Source organism: Cavia porcellus, unplaced genomic scaffold (genome assembly GCF_034190915.1).
Source record: "Cavia porcellus strain 051 isolate PalLab524CR breed Dunkin Hartley unplaced genomic scaffold, mCavPor4.1 scaffold_16, whole genome shotgun sequence".
Taxonomy (NCBI): Eukaryota; Metazoa; Chordata; class Mammalia; order Rodentia; family Caviidae; genus Cavia; species Cavia porcellus.
In genome coordinates this window covers 56812751-56832263 of record NW_026947499.1, presented here as the reverse complement: position 1 = coordinate 56832263, position 19513 = coordinate 56812751, and the positions used below count along the sequence as shown (strand labels likewise).

The 19513-nt window shown below is 42.7% G+C and overlaps 1 protein-coding gene across 2 annotated transcripts; it reads left to right on the top strand.

Annotated features, from left to right (window-relative positions):
* Window positions 1-3417: 3417 nt before the first annotated feature.
* LOC100730403 (zinc finger protein 689) lies at window positions 3418-9956 on the top strand. Of its 2 annotated transcripts, XM_013141742.3 has the most exons (4): window positions 3418-3906; window positions 4107-4220; window positions 7051-7332; window positions 7463-9956. In XM_013141742.3, the coding sequence occupies exons 1-4, from the start codon at window positions 3702-3704 to the stop codon at window positions 8269-8271; spliced, it is 1410 nt and encodes a 469-aa protein (XP_012997196.1). In that variant the 5' UTR covers window positions 3418-3701; the 3' UTR covers window positions 8272-9956. The 2 variants fall into 2 exon arrangements, with proteins under 2 accessions (XP_012997196.1, XP_003478290.1); XM_003478242.5 differs by having other exon boundaries at window positions 3421-3906; window positions 7051-9956.
* The last annotated feature ends 9557 nt before the right edge of the window (window positions 9957-19513 follow it).

The window sequence follows — 19513 nt, the reverse complement described above, 5'->3', positions numbered from 1 at the left end:
TTAGACACCTGTCATACCCACACCCTTTGTTTAACTAGCTTACTTATTACTCCCTGCCCTGGTGTTTTCTCTGGGCTGGAATACCCAGTTCACCTCCAGCACCCTGTGCCTTCAGGGAGTTTCTCAGGCGCTTGCTAGGTGTTCTTGAGGCCCTCCTGTTCAGGCACTTGTGCTTTCAGCTCCATATGTGTGAATGATCACTACTCAGCAGCTCCCAACAGGCTTTTGCACAACAGCCAATAATGAGCCCACTCTAATGAGCACTCTTACTCTCCTGTCTACTTTGTCCAGAAAAATAAATTACCCCAGCACTAGCTAGTCCACAAAGGCAAAAAGCCCTTGGAACATTCTGATTATGATCTCTGCTTCCAGCTAAGCAGCCTTTTGGCCATTTACTGGTACATACACATAAGGTATTGCTTTATCTCTTCCAGAGCCCTCACAGCCACAGGTACATTAGCTCTGGTGAGAAGTCCTTCCTTTGTTTACAGTGGTGGGAGAACTCTTACATGGAAGGGTTCCCTGGAAGCCCAGCAATGGATCTCTCAAACAGGTGAGGTGAGTCAGAACAGTTCTATATTTCTGTTGCAACCCTCAAGCCAGGCTTTTGTCCCTGAGGTCCAGAAAACCTGAGTATACATCTACCATTTCCCAGACGCGTTTAAGTTGTGCCAATGTCTTGAGCTAAGTTAGTGTGAGGGAACCAAAATTTTCACACCTTTCCCTAGTGAAGTATTGGGAAGGAGGTACAGAAAAGGAAAGGATAGGAGAGGACAGAAGAAGATCAATCAAAAACAAGGTGGTGGGGATTCAGCTACATCTGGTATCTATGAGACCTGAGACAGGGACTAGAACTAAGGAGCAAGAGGGATGTCCAGGTGGAGAATCTGCTAGGGAAAGCATGGGTCTCCAATGCTCTTCCAGCACCAACTGCTAGACTCTCAACTTTCAGCTCAGTTTCTTCCTGAATTTAGATCTGAGGTAACAAGTCACAGACATGGCTTAGACAAGGAGCCATAATGTGAATAGAGTATAGGCTTTGAGTATACCCTGTTCAATATTTGCTCATTTGTTGTATTTAAGAAGACACCAAGCCCAGAGTAGTCACTTCTGGGAAGGCTCCAGGGCAACAAATTGAAACCTAAATTGTTTGTTTGTTTATTTATTTATTTATTTAGCGAATGTCATACTGTATCACCCTGGCTGGCACCTGGCTTGAGATCTTCCTGCTTATGCCTCTCCAGTAGCTGGGGTTACAGGCATGTATCACTACATCTAGCCACTTATGTTCTTTATTTCAGGAAGATGTGATAGAGGACAGTTCAAGAAAAACCTGAGTATTTCCCAGGGGATGAACAATAGGGCAATGGTTGGAACTCAGTCCTGGAAAGCTCTGCGGGGTGGTGTAGAACATGCTTTAGAGTTGTCCCCACTGAGAGGTCACCAGCTGAATACTGTCCAATAAGTCCATTGACAGTTGGTGTGGACGGCTGCTCCTATAAGCATTAACACATGGACCAAGCATGGTGGATAACCTGGCAGGTAAAATCCCAGGTAGAGAACTGTAAGTATTTGCAGACAGAAGTCTTCAGAAGGCAAATTTAGAGGAAACTGGATGGGACACCAAGAGCAAATGTATAGAGTCATAATGGAGACACAGCTATTTTGCCTCTCCTATTTGAAGTACCTAGCACTATGCTTTGAACACTGAACAAATGTTATATAAAAATAATGCAAGGATTTAAGACAATTATACAGCTAGTTTCTCTTAGTTCACCAAAGAGAAAGTTTTGTGTTAGTATTGTCTGGACATTCTTTTATGCCTATATCTTGTACTCTGAGTAACTACTATGGAGATAACAAAGCACAATGTATTAAATTATTGTTACAGGGGCTGGGGATTTAGCTCAGCGGCATAAGTGCCTGCCTTGCAAGCAGGCAGTCGTGAGTTCGATTCCTGGTACCAGTAAAAACGAAAAAGACAAAAAAAAAAATTTATTGTTACTCTCCTATTAGCCTGATTTGAAACTGTTTTATTTCAATTTTCTTTTTTGTTTTTGTCTTTTTCCTTTTTATCGGTACCAGGGATGGAACTCACGACTGCCTGCTTGCAAGGCAGGCACTTATGCCGCTGAGCTAAATCCCCAGCCCCTCAATTTTCTTTTTTTAAATAAAATTTTAAAAATGCATAGAAATTGTACAGAAGATTGAACCTGAGAATAAGAATTTAAGTGGTTTCTTGAGTGAGCCAGCAAATTAGCATAGTATAAGCAGACTGTGTTAATGCTGGCTGTGATAGGATAGGTTTGTAATCCTAGCACTTGGGAGGCTGAGGCAGGAGAATTGCTGTGCGTTCAAAGCCAGCTTGGGTTACTTATTGAGACTGTCTCAAACAACCAAAATCCAAACCAAACCAAACCAAAAACTCCTCTGCAACCCCCCCCCCAAAACCCAGTGCCTAGTATAGTGGTATAAATAAAGGCTCTCTCTCCTTGTCATCCCCAAGTTTAAATCTTTGCTCCTTCTCTTTACTAATAATTTGATCCAGTAAACTCATGGAACTCAAGATCATTTCTATAAACAAGAACAGCTATCAGCTCGCAGATGGTAGTAAAGAATGAATAGGATGCAATATGCAATAAGTTGGGCTTAGAGTCTGCCCCCACTTCACTCCATTCCCAAAAGGGGAAAAACAAAAAGCAAAACAGCTAGGGTTTAGCTCAGCGGCACAAGTGTCTGCCTGGCAAGCTCAAGGTCATGAGTTTGATCCCGGGTACAAAAAAAAAAAAAGCAAAACAACAAAGCCATGGGAAGATCTGGTTGCACACCTCTGTATCACAATTACTGGGAACAAGAAGATCGCAAGTTGGGAGGCCAGACAGAGGTACTTGGTGAGGCCCCATTCCAATGGGAAAAAAAGGCGGAGGGGCGGAGGGGCGGAGGGGCTGGGGGGGGGGACGGGCGGGGGCGGGCCGGCGGCGGCGGCTCAGTGAAGTATTTGGCTAGCATGTGCAAAGTTTAGGGTCCAATACTCAGTACTGTAGTGGGGACAGCATGAAGAGAACAATAGCAACATCGAAATTAACTCTTTAAAGCAAAGGCTTTTCGGAAGTTACAACAAAACAAAACCCCAAGGTAATCTCTGCCTTGGATTAGCCACAGCTGTGGCTCAAATCCTTTCTTCCTTCAGAGAGGCTGAGACAGTGCTCCTTCAGAGAACAGTACAAATCAACCAGAGGCTAATCACAGATCTTTGCAACCCACTTTGGAAATCACCTTGGTCACCCGATAGTGACGGTCCAGCTTCCTGCCCTTAAGCGTCCATTTACTTCTTTCAAATAGGCCGCCTTCGTCAATAGCCAATCAGAATGCTCGATATTTGGCCACCGCCCAATGAGCAAGAATAGGGTGGTGGTGGGGGAAGAGGGCGTGAAGCCCAATCGTAGCGCCATTACACTTTAGGGCAAAGAGGTTAGGAAGCCGGCATGGCGCTCTGGTCAATAAAATCGATAGCTGGAAACTGCCTGTGTTTCAGGCAAAGACTGTGCGGTAGCAGCGCCGCCATTTTCCCCAAAGGCATCTTCCAGTGCCTTGCAACCAAGTTTGGGAAAGAGTTTTATGAATAACAGAGCAAGGTTTCTGTTAGCCCCAAAGGCGGCGGGCTCCCAGCCACACTCGACCCTCCGCAGTCTCGGGGTCCAATGGCGCCGCCTTCGGTCCCACTCCCCGCTCGGGGACCAGGCCAGACCGGACCCAGCCAGAGAAAGGGAAGGAGGCCGAGGGCCTTGAAGTTCGCAGACGTGGCCGTGTACTTCTCTCTGGAGGAGTGGGGGTGTCTGCGGCCCGCGCAGAGGACCCTGTACCGGAACGTGATGCGCGAAACCTACGGCCACTTAGGCGCGCTAGGTGAGGTCCTGCCCAATCTGCTTCCGCGGGGCGCGGGGCCGGAGGGATTAAAGAGCTTGTGGCCGGGTGGGGGAGGGCAGGGTGTCCAGGTCCTGGCCTGGGAACAGGTTACATTCGGGGAGGAGGGTAAGGGCCCAGCGAAAGAAGCCGTACCTAGGGCTATCCAAGGACTGGCCCTCTGACTGGTTCTCCTTCCCCAGGATGCGCAGGTCCCAAGCCAGCTCTCATCTCCTGGTTGGAACGAAATACTGATGATTGGGAACCGGCTGCCCTAGATCCGCAGGAGTACCCAAGAGGGGTAACAGTCCAGAGAAGTGAGTGAAAATGATCATGGAGAGCCTGCAGCCCTCCTATGACCTCCTGACCTCTAACTGCTCAGTCCAGAGTTTTGGTCTGGCCTTGGTCTGACCATGACCTTTTGGCTGTGCTTCTACACTGTGTTCATTTTCACAACCTTAGGGGCTTGTTCCTGATGGTATGAGGTCGTTTGCCACACAGAAGTTCCCAAGTCGATGTGCAAACTGGCCACCTGCAAGTACTCCACCATGTAAATAAATCCCTGAGCTTTAGAAAGAGCCACTCTCCTGGCTGCTCCCCCAGATCCCTGCTCCAGCCTCCTTCAAATTGGGCCGTTGCTGAGAGAATCTAAATTTCTAGTTTCTGGGTTTTGGTTGAAATGGCTTACTGCTGGGGTGCAGGGGCCTCACTCTGCTCTTTTGACAGGATGACCCTAATCACTGAAGAACATACAGCATTATCCTCAGGCTCAACCATGGCTTTGGTTAGGGTCTTTAAGGGAAAAAGACCTCAGATCCATCTCCATGGCAGGTGGAATTGTCTGGACTGGAGTTTCTGTCATATTCTGTAAAGCCAGGAATATCTCTTAAGAGTCAAATTTGATCCTATTTCCTTGCTTAAAAACTTTGAAGCCAGCCATGGTGGCTCACCCTTGTCATCACATCTACTTGGGAATAAAAAGTCTGGGGATATAACATGCTAGGGTTGATCTTAAGTGCTGCAAAATCAAAAAATCTTGTTAGTTTCTGCCATGGTTGCCAAATGGCAGTTATATGTACGTCATTTGGAGAACTTGGTAAAAGTGCAGATACTGGGATCCCATCCCAGAACTTGTGACTCATTGATTCACTCTTGTGGATGTATAAGAACTTATGTATCCTTTTTAATAGTTCCATTTGCTTTGAATGCACATCTGGGTTTGGGAACCACTGGATAAAATGTGGCCCACGCCAGGTGTGATGTATGGCTGTAATTCCAGCCTAGGCAGGAGGATCAGTACAAGTTGGAGGCCAGTCTAGGCTAAATAGTGAGACCCTGGCTCAAAACAAAAAACAACCAAAAATATAGCCCAACGTCCTTAAAAAATGTTTACAGAGTGGTTCTAAATGTGTGGTCCCAGACCACTCACAGCATGACTTGGGAATAGAAATATAAATTATAGTGCTGGGTGTGGTGGAAATACCTGTAAGCCTACTACTTGAGAAGTTGAGGTAGGAGATTGCCTCAAGTTTCAAACCAGCCTGGGCTACACAGTGAGTTCAAAGTCTGCCTGAATGACAGAGCAAGACCATGTCTCAAAAAACAAGAAAGAAAGAAAAAGACTTGCTGAACCCAAAACTGGTGGTAGGCCCAGAAATGTTTCAATAAGTCCTCCAAATAATTCTGATTATAATAAAGTTTGAGAACCATTGGCTTAGTCTCATACCTCATTTGTTTTCACTTCTGCCTTAATTTTTATTTAAGACCTTCCAGCCCATGCAGTCTTGGGACATTTCAAGCTGTCCCCTGTGCCTCATCTGCCATCTCAGGCTTTCTCATACCCCATTACATTAATTTTATCTTTAAGAATCAAGCCAGGCTTGGTGATGTATGCCTGTAATCCCAGCACTTGGGAAGCTGAGGCAGGAGGATTGCTGTGAGTTCGAGGCCAGCCTGGTCTACAAAATGAGTTGAAGACCAGCCTATACAGTATAGTGAGACCCTGTCTCAAAAAAGAAAAAAAAAAATGTGGCTAAATTGCTGGATACAGTGGCACACACCTGAAATACAACTATTTGGGGCCAAGGATTTAGCTCAGTGGCTCAAGCACTTGCCTGGAGAGTGTAAGGTCATGAGTTCCATCACCAGTACCAAAAAAAAAAAAAGAAATTATAAGTACAACTATTTGGGAGGTTCAAACAGAGGATCAGAAATTCCAGGTTACTTTGGTCAATTTAATGAGGCCCTGTTTGATAATAATAATAATAATAATATAACGGTTAGGGATATAGTTAAATGCTCTCTGAGCTCAGTCTGTAGTAGATAAATAAATAGATAAATAAATAAATAAATAAAATGAATAAATAGTCATGTCTATAATCCTAGCACACTGGAAGGCTGAGACAAATTCAAGCCCAGCCTGAGCAATTTAGTGACTTAGCAAGACCCTGTCTCAAAAAAAACCAAACTAAGACAAAACAAAACAAAACAGAAGAAAGAAGGGATATAGTTTAGTGTAAAAAAAGCTCTAAGTGCAATCAGGGATGTGTGTGTGTGTGTATGCTCATGTATATGCATGGGTAAAGCAACATACCCAGCCTTTTTTTAACTGAATTTTTTGATAGAGGGTCTTGATAAATTGCCATAGTGAGACTCGAATTTGCAATCCTCTTGCCTCAACCTCCGTCAGTACTGGGATTACAGCCATGTACCACTGCACCCAGGTTTTTCTTTGTTTTTATTACTGGAGATTTAATTTTGGGCCTCACATATACTAGGCAAGTGTTCTACACTGAGTTATTTATTATAAGACAGGGTCTTGCTAAATCACCCAGGTTAGCTTTAAATTTGCAGTCCTCTTGCCCCTCAGCCTCCCAAGTAGCTGAAAATACAGACCTGTGCCATTGCACCTGACCAGTTCAGTTTTGAAACTCAGCTTAATCTCCAAGAAATCTTTCCTGACTTCTCCAAGCCTGTTAAAGGGCTCCTATAATATTCTCCATATTTCCATAATATGTCATACTCAGCCATCATGCATTAACAGATGAGGTCAGCTGAGTCTAGCCTTGTAAGCTGTAACACAAGAGGCCTCCTAGTCTTGTAAGAGGCAAGTAATTGTTAAATTACTTTTTCTCTGTGTCCCTGTAGAAACCAGAACCAGAAAGAAAAATGGAGAGAAGGAAGTCTACCCACCTAAGGAGCCACCCCGAAAGGGGAAGCGTGGGCGGAGACCCAGCAAACCCCGGCTGATCCCAAGGCAGACATCTAGTGGCCCCATCTGCCCTGACTGTGGCTGTACCTTTCCTGATCATCCAGCCCTGGAGAGCCACAAATGTGCCCAGAATCTGAAAAAGCCTTACCCTTGTCCAGACTGTGGGCGTCGATTTTCCTACCCATCCTTGCTAGTCAGTCATCGGCGGGCACATTCTGGTGAGTGCCCCTATGTTTGTGACCAGTGTGGCAAACGCTTCTCCCAGCGCAAGAACCTTTCTCAGCATCAGGTGATCCACACAGGGGAAAAGCCCTACCACTGCCCGGACTGTGGTCGCTGTTTCCGTAGGAGCCGGTCCTTGGCCAACCACCGGACCACACACACAGGCGAGAAGCCCCACCAATGCCCTAGCTGCGGGCGCCGCTTTGCCTACCCCTCCCTGCTGGCCATCCACCAGCGCACACACACTGGAGAGAAGCCCTACACCTGCCTGGAGTGCAGCCGCCGCTTCCGCCAGCGCACTGCCTTGGTCATCCACCAACGCATCCACACAGGTGAGAAGCCCTACCCCTGTCCAGACTGTGAGCGGCGCTTCTCCTCATCCTCCCGCCTGGTCAGCCACCGGCGTGTGCACTCCGGGGAGCGTCCCTATGCCTGTGAGCACTGCGAAGCCCGCTTCTCCCAGCGCAGCACGCTGCTCCAGCACCAGCTCCTGCACACTGGAGAGAAGCCCTACCCTTGCCCTGACTGTGGCCGTGCCTTCCGGCGGAGTGGTTCCCTCGCCATCCATCGTAGCACACATACTGAAGAGAAGCTACATGCTTGTGAGGACTGTGGCCGCCGCTTTGCCTACCCTTCGCTGCTGGCCAGCCACCGTCGTGTGCACTCAGGCGAGAGGCCCTATGCCTGTGACCTTTGCTCGAAGCGCTTTGCCCAGTGGAGCCACTTGGCTCAGCACCAGCTCCTGCACACTGGGGAGAAGCCGTTTCCCTGCCTGGAGTGTGGCAGATGCTTCCGCCAGAGGTGGTCTCTGGCAGTCCACAAGTGTAGCACCAAGGGCCAAAACTGTAACCCTAGATCTACTCCAGGGGGGGCCAACCACAGAGGCAGTACCCCTTAGAATGGGAAGAATTTTAAGTTCCTTTCTTTTCATATAAGAGTCTAGAAAAGGGAAGGAGGCACCCTGGGTAATATAGCATAGAGTCTGAACTAAAACCCAGGTCTCCTGCTCCACACACCTGTCTTTAGTCTATTCCACCACTCTGGCTGCCTTACTGTACATGTCTAGAGTAGTCCCATTAGGAGTGGTGACATCATTTGGTTAAAGTTTTCCAAACTACCCTATCCTAAAATACGTGTGTCGATATCAGAGCTAAAAGTTCTCTCCATCTGTTTTAGGAAGTATGTACTTTTCTAGTTTGTGCATAGAGGGTTTCTTGTCTCCTTGCATGCAATCAGGAAAATCCCATTGTAGGGGCAGGACCTTTTCCTCTGGCTCTTCCTCCATACCAACATTAAAAAAACCTAGGTTAGTCCACTTTTTACAACATTCCTGCCACGTGATCTATTGCTTGAAAATATCCCTTGACATGGAGGTCATATTCACAATGCAGGTCATATGACTTGTGGGATAGTGCTGCTCTTTAACAGGTTAAGTACCACATTCTCATTCTCTGTACACCTGGCCTCAAATTATGTTTCATACTTCATCTGTGTGGCAGCCTTTCAAATAACTTATTCACAGCTACTCAGCCCTCAAGTTTCCTAGATAAGCAGCATTAATTTTGTCTTTTCCTTTTGAGACCGCACACAAAGTGGTCTTGAACCAAAACTCTCCTTTCTCAGCCTCCCAAATACCTGGGACTAGGCTCTAGTCAATCATCTTTTTAAAGATAAGATTTCATTTCCCACACTTGAGCTATCTCCAAGCAGGCACTGTTTTTTTTTAGTGTCCCTTTTAGAGGCCCATACAAAATAAAACAGCACTTACAGCATACACTTTACCCCTTCTTTTCCTGTACTTAACAGCTCTGGATTACATTGGGGTGGGGGGTAGCTGACATGTGAAAATGCTAAGTCTTCACATGGTATTTGGAAAAGTAGTTCAAGGTAGGTGTGAGACATAAACAGTAAATTTTGGGAGAAATGGGTCTTAAGGAAAGGCAGGGGACTTACAGTCTAGCAAGAAGACGTAAAAATGGGACTGGCTTATTGTACTTCATTTGGTGGACTTGAAATGATTCTAGATGTTTAGTGGCTGGAGAATCCTTGAAAGCTGGGTCATATTCCTCCCTGTTCTTATTAAAATATAGCAGAATTAGCACAGAAACTTCTATGAGGCCTCAGCCAATTTTTTCATGAACTAAAATGAGGCATTCAGATTGGCCAGAGAGATAGGTAATTGAATATAAAGAAGAGTCTCAGCAAATTATCCATGCTTTCGTTTCGTCAAAGCGCCAAAGAGGCCACCATAGCAGTATGTCTTAATCATATCATGCCACCCGAGGAGATAGGTACTCAGTAAAGCATTACTGAACTAAAAGTGAACAAGGCCTACCACTTTGCCTTGGGCAGCAGCACCAAATTAGAATTTCCAAACATGATGTATCTCATTCCATCAGCTGCAGTGTGTCACCCTACACTGGTTACTGCCTCTTATAGCTCTCCTGTTCTTAGCCCCAAAGTGAGGAAGTAGCTAGGGAACACAAGATTTTGTAATGACATCACTTTAGGTATTTAGCAAGTTCCATTGTAACTTTGTCTGTTTCTCCTTAGATGATGAGCTACTCCTTGGACAGAGGGCATACTGGAGTGAGCCTCATTAAATGTCTGATGAATTATGCTTCTTGTGGAATTACTGTTTACCAAATGTAAAACTAATTCCATGACTTGGAAGAATTCACTGTTACATTGGAGACCCAGCCCCTCACACCAAGAGACTACCTTTCATATCAGAGACTTACTAGGATGTCTGCTGAGTATCCTGTATTTCTTCTACCCATTATCACCAGGCCAGCCTTGTAATCCTCATGTCAGAATTTTATGACTTTCTCTAGGTCTGGATTGCAATCCATAAAACTTAGAAGCCATTAAGTCCCATCATGTGGTCTAAGGAGAACAGAGATGAGCTGTAACTTCCTAGGCTCTCTAAGGCAGTTCAGTCCCCACATACTTTGTAGCAGTGACCTGCATTCAGACAGATCTCACAGTCTTTCCAATAAATTCCTCTTGAGGCCAGGGACATAGTTCAGTGGCACAGTACCTGCCTGGCAAGCGCAAGGTCATGAGTTTGTTTCCAGGTACCAAAAAAAAAAAAAAAAAAAAAAAAACCCAAAAACTTCCTGCTTACCATGGTTTGAATTGTTCTCACAAACAGAATACTTAACTAATGCACAGCAGGATAATTAACTAATTTCCCATCTGCCTTCCTGTAGTGCTATTGGGGAGGCTCAGGCAAGATCTCAAGTTCAAGCCCAGCCTGAGCAACTAGTGGCTCAGCAAGACTCTGTCTTGAAATTTAAAAAAAAAAAAGGCTAAAGATGTAATTCAATGCAAAGACCCAATTTCAATCCCCAGTATCAAAATAATTATAATTTAAAAAGAGAACTATCCCTGCAAGCTGTCTTTATCTTATTTTCAGTTAAATCTATCTATCTTTCTTTTTTCTTTTTCTTTTTTTTGGTACTGGGGATCAAACTTAAGACCTCTTGCTTGCCAGGCAGGCACTCAGCTGCTGAGCTAAACCCCTGGCCTGGCCTGCTTCCTCTCCTCTCCTCTCTTCTCTTCCCTCTCCTCCCTTCCCGCTCCTTTCTTCTTCCCTTTCCTCTTTTCTTTCCTTCTTTCTTTTCCTTCCTTCCTTCCTTCCTTTCTTCCTCTTTCTTAGGTTCTTTGAGACAGGATCTTACTATTTGTTCAGGCCAGCCAGCCTTGAACTATGTGCCCCAAGGTGGCCTCAAACTTATGGTAATCCTGCCTCAGTCTCCCAAGTTGTAGGATTATAGGTCTGTGCCACCATGCCCAGAAGCTCAGTTAAATTTCTTGAATCAGTAGTTTACAATCTCTATTCTCTGTATCTACTTCTGGTTATTCTTCCTACTGCAATATCGTTAACAGCCACTTGATTGACACTTTATGGTGTATCTTGTACTGTTATTAAGCACTTTCATACATTCCAACTTAATGTTTTAAGAATCTATGAAAGGGTTAGAAGATACACCTTCATGAGTCTCACATTTCCATACATTCCACTAAGAATGAAAAACAAGCAAACAAAAAACCCCACAAGGTTAGGCCCTCAACCAACTTTCACACTTGAGCCATAAACCAATTCACAGACCTAGAGCCCTTTGAATAAAGCGAAGGCTGGGCCCTCATGATGAAATATGCTACACTGGTGACAATATGCTGCACATTTTGCTACCCTTTTCCAAAGGCAACTGCACATTAAAGAAGCAGGGTAGCGGAAAGTGGGAAATATAACTAGAGTTTTCACAGATTTCAGGGGATCTAAACTAACTCTGTCTCTTACAGTTCCAAAATGTCACTGTAGTTAACCAGGTATCGTGTACTAGAGATCAGATGTGTGCAGTAAAGTTATCTCAGCAGGTGTAGGTTCTTCAAACCCTGCATGTCCCAAAGAAAGTTTATTTTGATGACTGGCACTTGGCCCTTCGTGGGCCTTTGGAATATTTTATCTAATTTGTTGCAGGTCTTGGTTTATGCTTTACCAATCTGACCACAATATGATTTTTTTTTGGTCTTTTTTGTTTTTATCGGTACCAAGGATTGAACTCAGGACTGCCTGCTTACAAGGCAGGCGCTTATGCCGCTGAGCTAAATCCCCGGCCCTACAATATGATTTAAAGTGAACACCATTTTTCCTCTGGAGTGCTAGGGTCTAAGCTAAAGTCAGTCATGTGGGCACACTAAACAGCTCTGACTGGCCTCCAGTAAAGTTCAGGTGAATTTCCCTTGTTGGAAACAATTTTCATGTGTTACCACAAATCATTGCTGGGAAAATTAAACATGAAAGCATGTCTCAAAGTTTATGACTAGTTTTTCCTGAACTTTGTTAATGTAACTTTTCCCTTTGATGATTTTATTTATCTATTTTTTATTGTGGTACTGGGGATTGAATCCAGGGCCTCATGCCTGTTAGATGAGAGCTCTACCACTGAGCTACATCCCGAGCCCTTTTTAAGACAACAGTCTTACTAAGTTGCCCAAGATGACCTTGAATTTGTATCTGCCTGCCTCAGCCACCCAAATACCTGAAGTTAAAAGTATATGCCACAGTGCCTGATATTAAATTCAATTTAATTAGATACAGGAGTATTTGGACTCCAGATTGCTGTGAATTAAAGGCCAGTCTGGGCTACATGGGAGACCCTGTTTCAAAAAACATAAACATCTAGTGTTTGTTTTGCTGTGGTAGTGCATGACTATAATCTTAGCACTCAAGAGGCAGAGGCAAGAGGATGCCTGCAAGTTTGAAGCCAGCTTGGGTGACATAGTGAGTTCGAGGTCAGCCTGTACTACAAAGTCAGATGCTGTCCCAAAACAAACCCCCCCCAACCCCATAAAACAATACACAAAACATAAAAGAAAAATTTATCATTTTTAACCATTTTTAAGTGTCCAACTCAATGTCATTAAGTACATTTATAATTTATGCAATGTGTTCCATTATTTCCAGAAGTTTTCATCATCTCAAACATAAGTTCTATGTCATTAAATAATGCTTTATAACCATCTTACCCCCATCCTTGGTAACCTCTTACTACCTGTAGAAATTTTGCCATTCTAGACATTTCATACAAAGTAGAATCATACATTTCTTTTCTATCTGACTTATTTCACTTAACATAATGTTTTCAAGGTTCATCCATGTAGCATCATAGCAGAATAATATGTTTACATATGTCTAACACTTCTTTAATCATTCATTACCTAGTGGGAAATTATACCTATTGTGATTAATGCTGCTATGAACACTGATATACAAGTATCTGAATCACTGCTTCCACCATTTTGGGCGTTGTATTCATCAGTTTCCCAGAGAGACAGAATCAGTTAACATGGAGAGACAGATAAAGGGGATGTGTTTGGTGAATTGACTTGCAGGATAATGTAAGCTGAGAAGTCCTACCACAGGTCTTCTCAAACTAAGACACGAGAACATGGGAAACCACTGATCTAAGTCGTAGAATCTGAAGGCTGGAAAGCTTGCGGTTCTTTCTAATGCCCAAGGGCAAAAGAGGAAGAAAACATCCCAGCTCCTAAAGAGAACAAGTTTGCCTTTCCTCTGCTTGTCTTTGTTATCTTTTGCACCTGCAAGTGATTGGATGGTGCCCACTGGCATGAGGGTAGAGCTTCCTCACTTAGGCTACTCAGATTCATATACCAGTCTTCTCTGGAAAGCCGCCTCACACACATGGTTAAAAAATAATGTTTAGCAGTTCTCTAGGTATTACTTAATTAACCATTAAAAGTCCCTCCAGTGCCTGCCAATTTGGGATCCATGCATCTTCCTTAAGCCGTATTTAAAGAAATAAACAGGTAGTAGTTCCACCAAAGATGATGCAACTCTTCTGCATACAACCAAAATTGTCCTATCCCTCAGAGGAAGATGTGATAATCTTAGGTGGTGTTTTCTTCTGATATCCTAGATTTTAAAATATATGATGGAAAATTAACAATACTTCAATACTGGTATATTGAATGTCTTTTTCTTTTCTTTTTTTCTTTTTGGTATTAAGGATTGAACTCAGCACTCACCTCAGGTGCTTACACCACTGAGGTAAATCCCCAGCCCTGGTTTTTTTTTTTTGTTTTTTTTTTGTCTTTTTCGTTTTTATCAGTACCAGGGACCGAACTCACGACCTCACACTTGCAAGGAAGGCGCTTAGGCCACTGAGCTAAATCTCCAGCCCCCCTGGTTTTGTTTTTTGAGATAGGGCCTTGCTATATAGCTCAGGATGGCCTTGAACTCACTATAAAGTCCAGGCTGGCCTTGAATTCATGGTGATCCTCTTGCCTCAGCTTCCTGAGTGCTAGGATTAGAGGCATGTGCCACCAAACCCGGCCAAAACCTTTAAATCTATGAGCAGCTGAAAATGGTGACAAATGCCTGTAATCTCAGCACTTGGGGCTGAGGCAAGAGGATCACAGGAGGTTCACTGTGCGGTCGAGGCAAACCTAGATTACACAGCAAGACCCTGTCATAAATAAATAAACAAACTGATTTTTAACAAAGGTGCCAAGGCTATTCGAAGAGAGACCAGTAGTGCTGAATAGCCATATATATAAGAAAGAAGTGGACTATCTTCAACAACATACAAAAATCAAGTAAAAATGGACAACTATACCTAAATGTAGATGTTCAAAACTATAAAACTACTAGAAGAAAACAGAGGCATAAATCTTTTCGATGTTGGTTGGGTGATGGTTTTTTGGTATGACACCAAAATGTGACAAATCATAGATAAATTGGGTTATGAAAATTAACTTTTGTGCAAAAGACATCAGCACAGAGGGAAATGCTAATCCATAGAATGGGAGACAAAATTTTCAAATTATATGTGTGAAAAGAAATTTGTATTCTTTTAGAAAAGGATACTTTAAAAAAATACTCCTGAGTGTATGGCTCAGTAGCAGAGCCTATACTTAGGCATGTATGATCCCTTAAGTTCACAGCACCAAAACAAAAACAAAACAAAAAACTTTCACACTGATATCAAAGACAAAGCCACTACAAGAAAACTAAAGATTCATAACCATTATGAATGTGATATAAAAATCCTGAAGAGTCAGTCACCCATGCTTGTGTTCCTGGCCCTTGAAAGACTGAGAAAGGAGGATCTTAAATTCAAAACCAGCCTGGGCAAATTTTTTTTTTTTTTTTTTTTTGGTCTTTTTCATTTTTATCGGTACCAGGGATCGAACTCACGACTGCCTGCTTGCAAGGCACAGCCTGGGCAATTTTGTGAACTTGTTTCAAGATTTTTTTTAAAAAGGGGCTGGAGAGTAGGTAAAACTCTTGAAGACATTGATGTAGGCAAAGACTTTATGAACAAAACCCCAATTGCACAGGAACCACACAAAGAATCAATAACTGGGATCTCACCTTACTGAAAAGCTTTTGCACAGCAAGAGAAACCACCAACAGAGTAAAGAGACAACCCACAATGTGGGAGAAAATGTTTGACAAAGGATTGTTATCAAGAATATACAAAAGGGGCTGGGGATTTAGCTCAGAGCATAAGCACCTGCCTTGTAAGCAGGCAGTCATGAGTTCGATCCCCGGTAAAGTTAACATACAAAAGAACTCAAAATACTCAGTCCTCCCAAATTTAAAGACTCAATTCAAAAATGGACATGTGAGATAAATATACTCTTTTTAGACGAAGGAATACAAACAGTAAATAAATATGTGAAAAAATGTTCACATCACTGGTCATTCAAGAGATGCAAATTAAAACAACACTGAGATTCCACTTCATCCCAAAAAGAATGGCTACTATCAAGAAACCAAACAACAAATGCCAGCAAGGCTGTGGGGAAAAAGGAACCTTTCTCCACTGTTGGTGGGAGTGTAGACTGGTTCAACCACTGTGGAATCAGTGTGGAGACGCTTCCAAAAACTAGGATTGGAGGTCTCATTCAACACAGCTATTCCCCTTCTAAGCATCTTTCCAAAAGAATTAAAAACATCATACCACAATAATATATGTGCACCCATGTTTACAGTAACATAATTTGTAATAGCTAGATCTTGGAAATAACATAAATGCCTGCCAACTGAGGAATGGATAAAAATATTTGGTCTTTTTATACAATGGAGTACTATGCAGCCATAAAGAAGGATAGGCTGGAGGCTTTTATAGTTAAATGCAACTTGAGAACACACTCATTAGTGAAATGCATAGGACACACATATGTAAATATTGGATTGTTTCATTAGTGTGAAAAGTTGAAAGAAAAAACGTGTATATGTATATAAAAATAGTTAAGATAGTTATACTACTGATGTCTCTGAATTTGCTGAATAGAAAGATTTGTGTTGATATTGTTCAGAATGTAGATGTGTTGTGCTCTGAGTGAATAATTTGGGGATGACAATGCCCCATGTATGTATTATTGTTGCCCTCTGATTGATGTACTTTAAAATTTCACTGTTTTATCTATGAATAAAACTTTGTTGTAGCTCTTTCTTTCTTTCTTTCTTTCTTACTTTCTATCCTTGAAATAAAATGGATTTGGGAAAAAAATGAAAAAAAAAATTTAAAAGGGGCTGGATGTGATGGCATGTATCTGTAATCCTGTACTCTAGGAGGCTGAGGCAGGAGGGTCTCAAATTTCAGTCCAGCCTAAGCCATTTAGTGAGACCCTCTTAAAATAAAAAAATAAAAAGGGACGATAATATAAAGGGCCCCTGGATTTGATCCCCAGTGCCATTTAAAAAAAATAAAACACACACACAAGAAAGAAAAGGAAAAAGTTATGACCTCAATTACTGACGAAATTGAAATAAACTAAAAATAGAAAACTTCCTCAGCATGATAAATACTATATACAAAAAGCCCAGTAGGAAATGGTGCACCCCTCATAACTGCAGCTAAAAGGATGGCTGAAGCAGAAGGATTGAGGCCAGCATGGGAAATTTATCAAAACCTTATTTCAAAATAAAAATTCTGCTGGGCATGGTGGCACACATCTGTAATCCCAGCACTCGGGAGCCTGAGGCAGGGGGATTGCTGAGAGTTTGGGGCCTGCCTGGGCTACCAGTGAACTCAAAGCCAGTCTGCACTACACAGTGAGACCTTGTCTCAAAAAATTTTTTTCCTTGTATTTATTTTGGTTTTTTGAGACAGGTTTTCTCTATGCACTTCAGGCTGAGCTTGAATTTAGCATGTAACCTAGTCTGGCCTCAAACCTGTGGCAATCCTCCTTCCTCAGTCCCCCCAGGGCTGAGAATAGAAACATGTCATCATGCCTAGATTAAAATACATGGGTTTTAAAGAGCTGGATGTAGCTTGGTGGCTGAGCAACTAACTGCAAGGCTGATTTCAACTCCCAGGACCATGGGAAAAGAAAGAAAGAAAGAAAAAAAAAGACAACAAACTCCCTCAGTGGTGACAGACTGAAAGCGTTTCCCTACTTTTCATAGTCCTACTCAATATTGAATTGAAAGTTTCAGACAGAGAAATTAGGCTAGAAAAAGAAATAAAATGCATCCAGTTGAAAGAAATATTTTTTTGGAGGGAGCTTTTTGAGACAGGGTGTCACTATGCGGTTTAGGTTTAGGCTGGCTTGTGCTCTCTCTGTAGCTCAGGCTGGTCTCAAACTTGCAATGGTTCTTCTGTCTCAGCCTTCCAGGTACTGGGATTACAGGAGTGTATCATCAGCCTGGCTAAGAAACAACTTTTAAAAAAATCAGCAGTACTGGGGATTGAACCCAAGGCCTTAATTAACCTTGAGTCCCCAATCCTTTATTTTTTTACTTTGAGGCAGGATCTCAGAACGTTGCCAAAGTTGGGCTCAAATTTGTAATTCTCCTGCCTCCTATAGACTTGCAACACCAAACTTGGCTATGAGTAATATTATCTCCGTGTGTGTATGTGTGTGTGTCTGTCTGTCTGTATATATATATATATTTTTTTTATATATATATTTTATATATATATATATTTTATAAATATATATATATATATATATATTTTTTTTTTAAACCGGAATCAAACTCATGACCTTGCAATTGTCAGACAGGCACTTATGCCACTGAGCTATATCCCTGGCCCTAGATAACATAATTTATATCTAGAAAACCATACAGATTATACACACACACACACACACACACACACACACACACACACACACAGTTAAGCTAATAAATTCAGAAAAGTTGTAAGGCTGGTTGTGGTGGCACATGCCTATAATCCCAGCACTTGGGAGGCTGAGACCTGGAGGCCAGCCTGGGCTACATAGCAAGACACTGTTTCAAGAAAACAAAACAAAGTTTACAAGGTATAAAGTCAACACACAAAAATCAGTTTGTGTGCTCGCTCTGGCAGCATATATACTAAAAAAAATCAACTGTGTTTCTATGCACTAGCAATGATCAATACAAAAAAGTAGTTAAGTAAACAATTCCAGCAGAGCATGGTGGCACATGCCTGTAATCCAGGACTCTGAAGGCTGAGGGGAGAAGGTGGTCACAAATTCAAGTGAAATTCTGTCTAAAAAAAGAAAAGAGGGGCTGGGTATGTAGCTCAGTGACCTAGTGTCTGCCTGATAAATGTGAGGTCCTAAATTTGATTCCCAGTACCAAAACAAACAAACAAACAAAAAACCAGAAGCAATTTTATTTATGACAGCATTAAAAGAAATAAAATATTTAGGATAAATTTAACCAAGGAGGTGAAAATTTTGTAGCTGAAAACCACAAAACATTGCTGATGAAACTAAGGAAATCAAAGGAGACCTTAGCCAGGGATGGTGGCACACACCTCTAATCCCAGCACTAAGGAGGCTGAGGCAGGAAGATCATTGCAAATTCAAGACCAGCCTAGGTTAACAACTGAGCTCAAGGCCAGCCTGAACCACATAGTAAGACCATAAGATCATGCCTCAGACAAAAAAAAAAAAAAAAAAAAAAAAAAGAGAGAGAGAGAGACCTAAGTAAATGAACAAGGCACCCATTACTAAAGAATTGGAACTTACTATTGCTTGCCTGCCTGCCCCCTCTTTTTTGTCTTTTTGGGACAGTTTCACTATGCAGTTCAGGCTGGCCTCAAACTCATAGCAATCCTCCTGCCTCAGCCTCCTGAGTGCTGGGATTAGAGGTGTGTGCCACCACTCCTGGTCTTTCTCTCTCTCTTTCTTTCCCTATGTAGCCCAGGCTGGCCTCAGCCTCCCGAGTGCTGGGTGTGCCAGCCACACCTATAATCCTAGTACTTAGAAGTCTGAGGCAGCAGGATCACCACTTTCAGCCAGCTTGAGCACCACAGCTGAGTTCTAGGCCAGCCCAAACTACACAAGGAGACCATGTCTCAAACAAACAACTAAAAACTAAAAAGAAATGATGGTGCACACCTTTAATCCTGTCATTGTGGGAAGCTAAGGCAGGACAGTCACAAATTCAAACTCACCTTGGGCAATTCAGTGACTAAATGAGACTCTCTCCAAATAAAAAGGGTTAAATATCTAGCTCAGTATGAAGGCCCTGGGTCCAATTCCTAGTACCACATACCCACTCCATACACACACACACACACACACACACACACACACACACACACGAGAGAAAGAAACATTATCAACATCCTACAAGCAAAAAAGAGTACACTATTCTGATTTTTAATAGCCTTAATTAGTTCTGGCTGTTTTTAAATTTTA